The 11937-nt window shown below is 45.1% G+C and overlaps 2 protein-coding genes across 4 annotated transcripts in view; one reads left to right on the top strand and one right to left on the bottom strand.

Moving 5' to 3' along the window:
• The window catches only part of hgsnat (heparan-alpha-glucosaminide N-acetyltransferase), a 23595-nt gene extending 15394 nt beyond the window's left edge, over positions 1-8201 (top strand). For all 3 annotated transcript variants that reach the window (XM_064926738.1, XM_064926736.1, XM_064926737.1), the window contains exons 11-17: positions 272-393; positions 1816-1942; positions 2041-2127; positions 2427-2504; positions 3035-3105; positions 4148-4260; positions 4506-8201. In XM_064926738.1, coding sequence (XP_064782810.1) covers positions 272-393; positions 1816-1942; positions 2041-2127; positions 2427-2504; positions 3035-3105; positions 4148-4260; positions 4506-4687 — 780 coding nt within the window. In that variant the 3' untranslated portion in view covers positions 4688-8201. The remainder of the gene's footprint in view (positions 1-271; positions 394-1815; positions 1943-2040; positions 2128-2426; positions 2505-3034; positions 3106-4147; positions 4261-4505) is intronic.
• gtf2e2 (general transcription factor IIE, polypeptide 2, beta) overlaps positions 1-11937 on the bottom strand; it is a 57250-nt gene that overhangs the window by 43920 nt on the left and 1393 nt on the right. The window lies entirely within an intron of this gene.

Here is an 11937-nt window from a genome sequence, read left to right as displayed (position 1 = left end):
GCCTTGTGACCCTGCGGTCAGACCTGCCTTGTGACCCCGCGGTCAGACCGGCCTTGTGACCCCGCGGTCAGACCAGCCTTGTGACCCCGCGGTCAGACCGGCCTTGTGACCCCGCGGTCAGACCAGCCTTGTGACCCTGCGGTCAGACCTGCCTTGTGACCCCGCGGTCAGACCAGCCTTCCATTTCACTTGGTGTTAATGTTGAGCTGTCTGCTGGTCGGTGTTGTTTCCATAGTGACAAAAATGTTTTTTTTTTTTTTTTTTTACCCAGGATGCTTGGTGGTACTCTGCTCGTGAGTTCCTGCTCTACTGGCCAGCCTGGCTGTGTGTGGTCGTCTTGGAAACCGTGTGGCTCTGTCTCACCTTCCTGCTCCCTGTTCCTGACTGCCCAAGGTGAGTTCAGAGGGAAGACTATGGCCGTGAACACATTGAGACAACACAGATTCAGTGGGAGAGTCGTCTGTCGCAGGATGAATGACAACTGTTAGGTTGTTGTTGTTCAGAGCAAATAACTCACGGACACTAGATCATCTTTAACCAGGTTTAATTCTCCCCAAATTACAGCTGTAATTCAGACAACCCAACATTTCTCACATCACAGATATTTATATCCCACCTAAGAAACTCCTCCTTCTCTCCAATCCTTACATCTTATGGTTCTACAGGAAGAGAGAAACAGGATTCCAAACTCTTATTAATTACTCTCTTAAGAGAATCTGTCCTCACCTCCTGACCTCAACCCCTCCTTCATCTAAATCCACAGATGTCCGTCTGTCTCACTGGTACCAACACGGTGCTCTGCTCCCATCCCACCCAACACGGTGCTCTGCTCCCATCCCACCCAACACGGTGCTCTTCTCCCATCCCACCCAACACGGTGCTCTGCTCCCACCCCACCCAACACGGTGCTCTGCTCCCACCCCACCCAACACGGTGCTCTGCTCCCACCCCACCCAACACGGTGCTCTGCTCCCACCCAACACGGTGCTCTGCTCCCACCCAACACGGTGCTCTGCTCCCACCCCACCCAACACGGTGCTCTGCTCCCACCCCACCCAACACGGTGCTCTGCTCCCACCCCACCCAACACGGTGCTCTGCTCCCATCCCACCCAACACGGTGCTCTGCTCCCATCCCACCCAACACGGTGCTCTGCTCCCATCCCACCCAACACGGTGCTCTGCTCCCATCCCACCCAACACGGTGCTCTGCTCCCATCCCACCCAACACGGTGCTCTGCTCCCATCCCACCCAACACGGTGCTCTGCTCCCATCCCACCCAACACGGTGCTCTGCTCCCATCCCACCCAACACGGTGCTCTGCTCCCATCCCACCCAACACGTTCCACAGCCATCTGTCTTTCCACAGAGAACCGTTCACTTCTGACATAAAACCCAGTCTCTTTCACTCCTAATATTCCATGCTTCTTCTCTGTCAATATCGAATCGAATCAATATCCAATCGAATCAATATCGAATTGAGTCAATCGAATCAATATCCAATCGAATCAATCGAATCAATATCCAATCAAGTCAATCGAATCAATATCCAATCGAATCAATATCCAATCGAATCAATATCGAATCCAACACAACGGAGATGATTTTCCGACCCCCTCAAACGGTCTGAGGTCTTACATATGCCACTCGTCTGACAGCAGTTGCCTTGAGTTGTACTGTTGACGGACGACGACATCGTTCATATATGATTTAATCCATGAGTCTGAGGGTGGCCGGAGGTGACCGGAAGTAGGAGACAACTAACACCTGACCTGACTCAAATCCTCTACTAACCATCGTCTTCTCTCTCCTTAGTGGTTATTTGGGCCCAGGTGGTATTGGGGACATGGGCCAGTACCCAAACTGCACTGGGGGAGCAGCAGGATATGTAGACCGTTGGCTACTGGGAGAGAACCACATCTACCAAACACCTTCCTCGCGGGTGAGTGAAACGCAGACTTGTTTCAGGCAACAAAGATAAAAAAAACATTTTCTGCAGGTGGGTGGTTTCTCCCGTAACGTGGCGTGTTCATTTTTCAGGTGATCTACAAGTCTCACCTGCCCTTTGATCCAGAGGGAGTCCTTGGCAGCATCAACTCTGTCCTCATGGCTTTCCTGGGACTACAGGTCACTGCAATTATCATTCACTATCTCGCTCTGTCAACTGTCTCTCTTGTCTCTTTCTTTTGCTCTCTCTGTCTGTCTCTGTCTGTCTCAACACTCCTTCTCTGCATCCAAACTAATCTGTGTTTCTCTCACATATTCCTTCTCTTTCCAGTGGTTCTGTGTCTACACTACTAGACCGATGTGTGTAATTGCAGACGTGGAGTTGCATGTTTCAGCCTCACTGAATGGATCAGTCTAATGTAATAAATGGGATGAACTTTGAGGGTCCATTTTTTTTTGTCCCTGATATCTGAATCCAGGCAGGAAAGATTCTCCTCCACTATAAGGACCAGCATTCCAGTATAATGGCCCGTTTCCTCATATGGAGCCTGGTTCTGGTGAGACGACCACGTTGCTGTTTGTCATTACTGTATTAGCTGTTTGGTATATAGCCTTGGTCTGTCGCGTAAGCCTTGGTCTGTCGGGCAGCCTTGGTCTGTCGGGCAGCCTTGGTCTGTCGCGTCAGCCTTGCTAAATAGCCTTGGCCTGTCGGGCAGCCTGGGTCTGTCGCGTCAGCCTTGCTAAATAGCCATGGTCTGTCGGGCAGCCTTGGTCTGTCGGGCAGCCTTGGTCTGTCGGGCAGCCTTGGTCTGTCGGGCAGCCTTGGTACAGCCTTGGTCTGTTGGGCAGCCTTGCTAAATGGCCTTGGTCTGTCGGGCGGCCTTGGTCTGTCGGGCGGCCTTGGTCTGTCGGGCGGCCTTGGTCTGTCTTGGTACAGCCTTGGTATATGGCATCTTTTATCAGACTAAACCTCTCCATATGTCTCCATATGACAACACTGAGACATGGTAACATAGTGTTTCCGTCCTCACTGTGCCTGTATGTTCCTTGTCAGCGTGATGACGTATCTAAATGTTTCTCTCTGCAGGGAATCATTTCAGCTGTTCTGACCAAATGTTCACCAAATGAAGGCTTCATCCCCATCAACAAGAATCTATGGTAAGGAGACCAGACCCCTTATACTGCAGTTTAACACTCTCAGGGCCAGTTTCCTGGACACTGGTTTAAATCTAGTCCTGGACTAAAGAGCACTTTTTGAATGAAGACTTTTCATTGAGCATGTTTCTTGGTCCAGGACTAGTTTTAGGCTAATCTGTGTGCGGGAAACTGGCCCTTGATATTTCCTAGTAGGGCCGGGACAATACTTGTTCGTGTCCTGGCAAGAAAACAGAAAACAAAGCTGATTTCTTTAGGAAAACAGCCCTGATGTTGGAAACAAACATCATTATGATGGAAAACAGCCCTGATGTTGGAAACAAACATCATTATGTTGGAAAACAGCCCTGATGTTGGGAAACAGCCCTGATGTTGGAAACAAACATCATTATGATGGAAAACAGCCCTGATGTAGGAAACAAACATCATTATGATGGAAAACAGCCCTGATGTTGGGAACAAACATCATTATGTTGGAAAACAGCCCTGATGTTGGGAAACAGCCCTGATGTTGGGAAACAGCCCTGATGTTGGGAAACAGCCCTGATGTTGGAAACAGCCCTGATGTTGGAAACAGCCCTGATGTTGGGAAACAGCCCTGATGTTGGGAAACAGCCCTGATGTTGGGAAACAGCCCTGATGTTGGAAACAGCCCTGATGTTGGGAAACAGCCCTGATGTTGGAAACAAACATCATTATGTTGGAAAACAGCCCTGATGTTGGGAAACAAACATCATTATGTTGGAAAACAGCCCTGATGTTGGAAACAAAACATCATTATGTTGGAAATCAGCCCTGATGTTGGAAACAGCCCTGATGTTGGAAAACAGCCCTGATGTTGGAAACAAAACATCATTATGTCATCCGGAGTCACATTGTATTTATTTTCCAAGCTATAGCACCCCATATTTTACATCCAGCAGGTTTTTAAAGCACCAAACAGTTTTGCTTTGTGTGTGTTTTTTATTTAGTTACCATGGAATAGCGATACTGGAATCATCCATGTTAATAGTGTGGAATAATCAACCTCTGAGTTGTCTGTCAGGTCTCTCTCCTACGTGACCACCTTGGCATGTTTCGCCTTGCTGCTCCTGGTGTTGATCTACTACACCGTAGATGTGAAGAGGTGGTGGTCTGGGGCGCCCTTCTACTACCCCGGTGAGAACTCGTTCTGTGTCAGCACCTCTGCTTTGTACATTTAAAAATATATATATATATATATTTTTCAATCTGCATATGTAGAAATGTAACGCATAGATCTGACAACGATCCCTATTCTGGTGACGGGATAATCACGTCTGTTCTAGAAATGTATAGTTTATCTTAAAAAAAAAAATGTTTACGCTTACTCCCTGAACAATCCCTCTGACCCCTGTGCTCGAATCCTGACCTTTGACCCCCAGGTATGAACTCCATCCTGGTGTACGTGGGCCACGAGGTCCTGGAGCAGTACTTCCCGTTCCGCTGGCGCATGGCCGACAGCCAATCCCACGCAGAGCACCTGACCCAGAACCTATTGGCCACTTCCTGCTGGGTCCTCATCTCCTTCCTGCTGTATAGGAAGAACATATTCTGGAAGATCTAGAGGGCCGGGACGCGTTTCAATAGTCTTTCTTCAAGGCCTCTAAAGATTTAGGGGGAAGGTCTGACGGGTCCGGGCTGCGTCTCATAAGTATTTTCCCAAGTCTTTCTGAAGGATCTACGCTCCTCAATTCCTTGTGTCCTTCAACCAACGATCCACTCACTGGGAGATGTCGAGCTGGGCCGTATCTCAATAGTCTTTCATCAATTCCTTGTGTCCTTTAACCAACGATCCACTCACTGGGAGATGTCGAGCTGGGCCGTATCTCAATAGTCTTTCATCAATTCCTTGTGTCCTTTAACCAACGATCCACTCACTGGGATATGTCAAGCTGGGGCGTATCTCAATAGTCTCCTCAATTCCTTGTGTCCTTCAACCAACGATCCACTCACGGCCCAGCTCGACATCTCCCAGTATCTCAATAGTCTCCTCAATTCCTTGTGTCCTTTAACCAACGATCCACTCACTGGGATATGTCAAGCTGGGGCGTATCTCAATAGTCTCCTCAATTCCTTGTGTCCTTCAACCAACGATCCACTCACTGGGAGATGTCGAGCTGGGCCATATCTCAATAGTCTCCTCAATTCCTTGTGTCCTTTAACCAACGATCCACTCACGGCCCAGCTCGACATCTCCCAGTATCTCAATAGTCTCCTCAATTCCTTGTGTCCTTTAACCAACGATCCACTCACTGGGAGATGTCGAGCTGGGCCGTATCTCAATAGTCTCCTCAATTCCTTGTGTCCTTTAACCAACGATCCACTCACTGGGAGATGTCGAGCTGGGCCGTATCTCAATAGTCTCAATTCCTTGTGTCCTTTAACCAACGATCCACTCACTGGGAGATGTCGAGCTGGGCTGTATCTCAATAGTCTCCTCAATTCCTTGTGTCCTTTAACCAACGATCCACTCACTGAGAGATGTCGAGCTGGGCCGTATCTCAATAGTCTCCTCAATTCCTTGTGTCCTTTAACCAACGATCCACTCACTGGGAGACGTCGAGCTGGGCCGTATCTCAATAGTCTCCTCAATTCCTTGTGTCCTTTAACCAACGATCCACTCACTGGGAGATGTCGAGCTGGGCCGTATCTCAATAGTCTTTCATCAATTCCTTGTATCCTTTCTCCAGCTTCCTTTTTAAAAAAGGGAATAGTGTAAAGCGTTTCCTCTCCTCGTTTCCTTTCCTCGTGTGCTCTCCTTGCTTGACGCTGATGTTTTTGAGAAGGGAACATAATCACTCAGGAAGAGGCTGGTCTGGGATTGTATACAAGAGACACGGAAACTCTAGAAACCACAACAACCATTTTTCTGCTCATCAAATCAAATGTTACTAGTCACATACGCCGAATACAACAGGCGTCGACCTTACCGTGAAATGCCGAATACAACAGGCATGGACCTTACCGTGAAATGCTGAATACAACAGGTGTGGACCTTACCGTGAAATGTTTACTTACGAGCCCATAACCAAAAATACAGTTCAAGAAAGTAGAGTTGATGGAAACAATGCTACAGGCTCTGGTCTACGCTACACTGTAACTACGGACACACAGGTCAGAGGTCACTGGGATGTATGTGACATACATGTGGGATCAAATTGGACTTCACAAAAAAAAAAAAAAATGGAGTGTACAGCCAAACCGGTGTGGAATAGTGTACCATAGATAATACAGATGTGTTGATTCTCGTTTGTGCATGTACGAGCACCTGCTTTCTTGGGACTGAAACAACCAATGCCAGACAGTTGAAATAACTTGTACTAATTAATGACATTGTCTTTTTGTATTTGTATTTTTATTGCCAAAGTCATCGAGGAAATGAACGATGGCTGAACCAACCGCAAACCTATCTGTATGTGTACATTTCATGGGTCATTCCACAAATTCAGTGCCTTTTTCAGAAGTGTAAAAAAAAAATGAAAAAAAAAAGTTTGATTTCACCTCATTTTAATATTGTCATAAAGAGCACATATTATAGTTTGGGGCGGCAGGGTAGCCTAGTGGTTAGAGCGTTGGACTAGTAACCGGAAGGTTGCGAGTTCAAACCCCCGAGCTGACAAGGTACAAATCTGTCGTTCTGCCCCTGAACAGGCAGTTAACCCACTGTTCCTAGGCCGTCATTGAAAATGAGAATTTGTTCTTAAAACTGACTTGCCTGGTTAAATAAAGGTAAAAAAAAAAAAAAAATATTCAACTTCATCGCGTGTTTTCCCCATCTCAAGAGTACTACAGTAGGTGCCTATTCAATGTCAACTAACAGGGTTGATGATCTCATCTGTAAATCTGCCATAAATCCCATTGTGACGGCAGAAGGAAAGCTTGTGTGCAACAGGGAGTGGCAATTTTTTTAAATGCAAGAATCACCCCCCCCCCCAAAAAAAATGTTTAATTGTTAAAACATTTCTAGCCTGTCTTGTCTATGGGTAACAGGGTTGACTTGTGATGCTCGACACGCTCAGTTTTCCACCACAAAATGCCAGAAAATGGCCGTAAAAAACTAAAACCAGCTCACCTGATTTTACACTATGTGCCTATGTTCAATGTCTCTTTGAAAAAAATTTTTTGAAAAAAAAAGAAAGTAATTTTGCCCTATTAAAATGAGACTTCAGTTCACGTAACAGGGGTTGACTTTAAAATGAGGGACCGTTAATTTAATCCCTAAATAATCTTTAGAAATGACCTTTTTATCAAAATAACAAAAAATAACTAGGGCTTTACAATGATGGTGAAAACCTGGGAGACATTTTTTGGGGGTTTTAAGTCGGTTGAAATCTTCCTAGAAGATGTCGCAGTGGGTGCAAAGGGGGGACATGTCAAAATGCAGGATTATGTAACAAGTCTTTATTCATGTAAAAAGTCTAATATTGTAGAAATAACTTAATCAGAAGGTGGGGGGCGGGGCGCCACGCATTTAGTTTGTTTTGCCCATAAAAAAATCAGATTGATTGAATTTTCCATGTGGTTTATATTAAAAGGGAACTTCATTTAATATAACAGGCTTTTTTTCTTTTTTTTAACTTAAAATATAAACGGGATGCAAAAGGACCTTATTTCGTGGAATGACCCTCCATATGAACATACAAGCATTGTGTTAAACTTGTTTTTTTTCTTCTGTAGAGTTTTAAGTCCCAAATAGCACCTTATTCTCTTTTTATAGTGCACTACTTTTAACCAGAGCCATGTGGGTCCTGGTCAGAAAGGAGTGCACTACAAAGGGTACCATTTAGGACTTTCTTTTAGGTAATTGTACTGTATGATATGTAAATGAGCACACAGAATGGCAGGGCACAACTATTCATGCAACACTGATTGATTGATTTATACCAAATTCAGACTGTTAACTTCTGTTACTGAATCCTTTGCCCAAGTACTAGTATTTGTGTTTTTTAATGGTGCGGTTAATGAATTAAACTGTAAAAAATGAACATATATTTACATATCGACCTTAAGCTCATGCAAATAATGTGATATGTGTACTTTTTCATCATTGTGAATAAATTGTATCGATATCTTTTAAATGCGACCAAAGACGACTCGCAGTGCTATATGATAATACAGTACCAACAAACAAACAAACAAACAACGTATTAAATAAATAGGAAAATGTATTCACTCACTGTTGTTAGACCCACTGGGCATACACTGGTTGAATCCATGTTGTTACCACGACATTTCAATTAAATTACTTTGAACCAACGCGCAATAGACGTTGAATTGACGTCTGCGCTCAGTGGGGAGCGTCTGCTAAATGACTCAACTGTAAATAAAGCTCGTTCCAAATGGCACCCTATTCCCTATGTAGTGCACTACTTTAGACCAGAGCCCTATGGCACCCTATTCCCTATGGAGTGCACTACTTTAGACCAGAGCCCTATGGCACACTATTCCCTATAAAGTGCACTACTTTAGACCAGAGCCCTATAGAACCCTATTCCCTATGTAGTGCACTACTTTAGACCAGAGCCCTATGGCACACTATTCCCTATGTAGTGCACTACTTTAGACCAGAGCCCTATGGCACCCTATTCCCTATTTTAGTGCACTACTTTAGACCAGAGCCCTATGGCACCCTATTCCCTATTTTAGTGCACTACTTTAGACCAGAGCCCTATAGAACCTTATTCCCTATGTTGTGCACTACTTTAGACCAGAGCCCTATAGAACCCTATTCCCTATGCAGTGCACTACTTTAGACCAGAACCCTATGGCACCATATTCCTTATATAGTGCACTACTTTAGACCAGAGCCCTATAGCACCATATTCCTTATATAGTGCACTACTTTAGATCAGAGCCCTATGGCTCCCTATTTCAGTGCACTACTTTAGACCAGAGCCCTATAGAACCCTATTCCCTATGTAGTGCACTACTTTAGACCAGAGCCCTATGGCACCCTATTCCCTATGTAGTGCACTACTTTAGACCAGAGCCCTATGGCACCCTATTCCCTATTTAGTGCACTACTTTAGACTAGAGCCCTATGGCACCATATTCCTTATAGAGTGCACTACTTTAGACCAGAGCCCTATGGCACCCTATTCCCTATTTAGTGCACTACTTTAGACCAGAGCCCTATGGCACCATATTCCTTATATAGTGCACTACTTTAGACCAGAGCCCTATGGCACCCTATTCCCTATTTAGTGCACTACTTTAGACCAGAGCCCTATGGCACCCTATTTAGTGCACTACTTTAGACCAGAGCCCTATGGCACCCTATTCACTATATATAGTGCACTACTTGAGACCAGAGCCCTATGGCACCCTATTCCCAATATAGTGCACTACTTTAGACCAGAGCCCTGTGGCACCATATTACGTATATAGTGCACTACTTTAGACCAGACCCCTATGGCACCCTATTCCCTATTTAGTGCACTACTTTAGACCATAGTCCTGTGGCACCGTATTCCCTATATAGTGTACTACTTTAGACCAGAACCCTATTGATTCTGGTCAGAAGTAGCAGGCTACTCTATATAGTGAATAAAGCCCTATTGGTCCTGGTCAGAAGTAGCAGGCTACTCTATATAGTGAATAAAGCCCTATTGGTCCTGGTCAGAAGTAGCAGGCTACTCTATATAGTGAATAAAGCCCTATTGGTCCTGGTCAGAAGTAGCAGGCTACTCTATATAGTGAATAAAGCCCTACTGGTCCTGGTCAGAAGTAGCAGGCTACTCTATATAGTGAATAAAGCCCTACTGGTCCTGGTCAGAAGTAGCAGGTTACTCTATATAGTGAGTAAAGCCCTATTGGTCCTGGTCAGAAGTAGCAGGCTACACTATATAGTGAATAAAGCCCTATTGGTCCTGGTCAGAAGTAGCAGGCTACACTATATAGTGAATAAAGCCCTATTGGTCCTGGTCAGAAGTAGCAGGCTACTCTATATAGTGAGTAAAGCCCTATTGGTCCTGGTCAGAAGTAGCAGGCTACTCTATATAGTGAGTAAAGCCCTATTGGTCCTGGTCAGAAGTAGCAGGCTACTCTATATAGTGAATAAAGCCCTATTGGTTCTGGTCAGAAGTAGCAGGCTACTCTATATAGTGAGTAAAGCCCTATTGGTCCTGGTCAGAAGTAGCAGGCTACTCTATATAGTGAATAAAGCCCTATTGGTCCTGGTCAGAAGTAGCAGGCTACACTATATAGTGAATAAAGCCCTATTGGTCCTGGTCAGAAGTAGCAGGCTCCACTATATAGTGAATAAAGCCCTATTGGTCCTGGTCAGAAGTAGCAGGCTACACTATATAGTGAGTAAAGCCCTACTGGTCCTGGTCAGAAGTAGCAGGCTGCTCTATATAGTGAATAAAGCCCTATTGGTCCTGGTCAGAAGTAGCAGGCTGCTCTATATAGTGAATAAAGCCCTATTGGTCCTGGTCAGAAGTAGCAGGCTGCTCTATATAGTGAATAAAGCCCTATTGGTCCTGGTCAGAAGTAGCAGGCTGCTCTATATAGTGAATAAAGCCCTATTGGTCCTGGTCAGAAGTAGCAGGCTCCACTATATAGTGAATAAAGCCCTATTGGTCCTGGTCAGAAGTAGCAGGCTACACTATATAGTGAGTAAAGCCCTACTGGTCCTGGTCAGAAGTAGCAGGCTGCTCTATATAGTGAATAAAGCCCTATTGGTCCTGGTCAGAAGTAGCAGGCTGCTCTATATAGTGAATAAAGCCCTATTGGTCCTGGTCAGAAGTAGCAGGCTGCTCTATATAGTGAATAAAGCCCTATTGGTCCTGGTCAGAAGTAGCAGGCTGCTCTATATAGTGAATAAAGCCCTACTGGTCCTGGTCAGAAGTAGCAGGCTGCTCTATATAGTGAATAAAGCCCTACTGGTCCTGGTCAGAAGTAGCAGGCTGCTCTATATAGTGAATAAAGCCCTATTGGTCCTGGTCAGAAGTAGCAGGCTGCTCTATATAGTGAATAAAGCCCTACTGGTCCTGGTCAGAAGTAGCAGGCTGCTCTATATAGTGAATAAAGCCCTATTGGTCCTGGTCAGAAGTAGCAGGCTCCACTATATAGTGAATAAAGCCCTATTGGTCCTGGTCAGAAGTAGCAGGCTACACTATATAGTGAGTAAAGCCCTACTGGTCCTGGTCAGAAGTAGCAGGCTGCTCTATATAGTGAATAAAGCCCTATTGGTCCTGGTCAGAAGTAGCAGGCTGCTCTATATAGTGAATAAAGCCCTATTGGTCCTGGTCAGAAGTAGCAGGCTGCTCTATATAGTGAATAAAGCCCTATTGGTCCTGGTCAGAAGTAGCAGGCTGCTCTATATAGTGAATAAAGCCCTACTGGTCCTGGTCAGAAGTAGCAGGCTGCTCTATATAGTGAATAAAGCCCTACTGGTCCTGGTCAGAAGTAGCAGGCTGCTCTATATAGTGAATAAAGCCCTACTGGTCCTGGTCAGAAGTAGCAGGCTACACTATATAGTGAATAAAGCCCTATTGGTCCTGGTCAGAAGTAGCAGGCTGCTCTATATAGTGAATAAAGCCCTACTGGTCCTGGTCAGAAGTAGCAGGCTGCTCTATATCGTGAATAAAGCCCTATTGGTCCTGGTCAGAAGTAGCAGGCTGCTCTATATCGTGAATAACGTCCCATTTACATCCTGACATTCTTTCCCTTTTGCTATTGTTTTAGACATCTGGATATCCCATGGGATTCCATTAAATTATTTTATTTTAATAAAATATAATCTATTACATGTGATCTTTTTGCGTATAGTCCTTGTGCCGTTTTGTTCTTACTTTACAATGTCATTTCCAT

This window comes from Oncorhynchus masou, chromosome 20 (genome assembly GCF_036934945.1).
Source record: "Oncorhynchus masou masou isolate Uvic2021 chromosome 20, UVic_Omas_1.1, whole genome shotgun sequence".
Classification (NCBI taxonomy): domain Eukaryota; kingdom Metazoa; phylum Chordata; class Actinopteri; order Salmoniformes; family Salmonidae; genus Oncorhynchus; species Oncorhynchus masou.
This window is presented reverse-complemented; position numbering and strand designations above follow the sequence as displayed.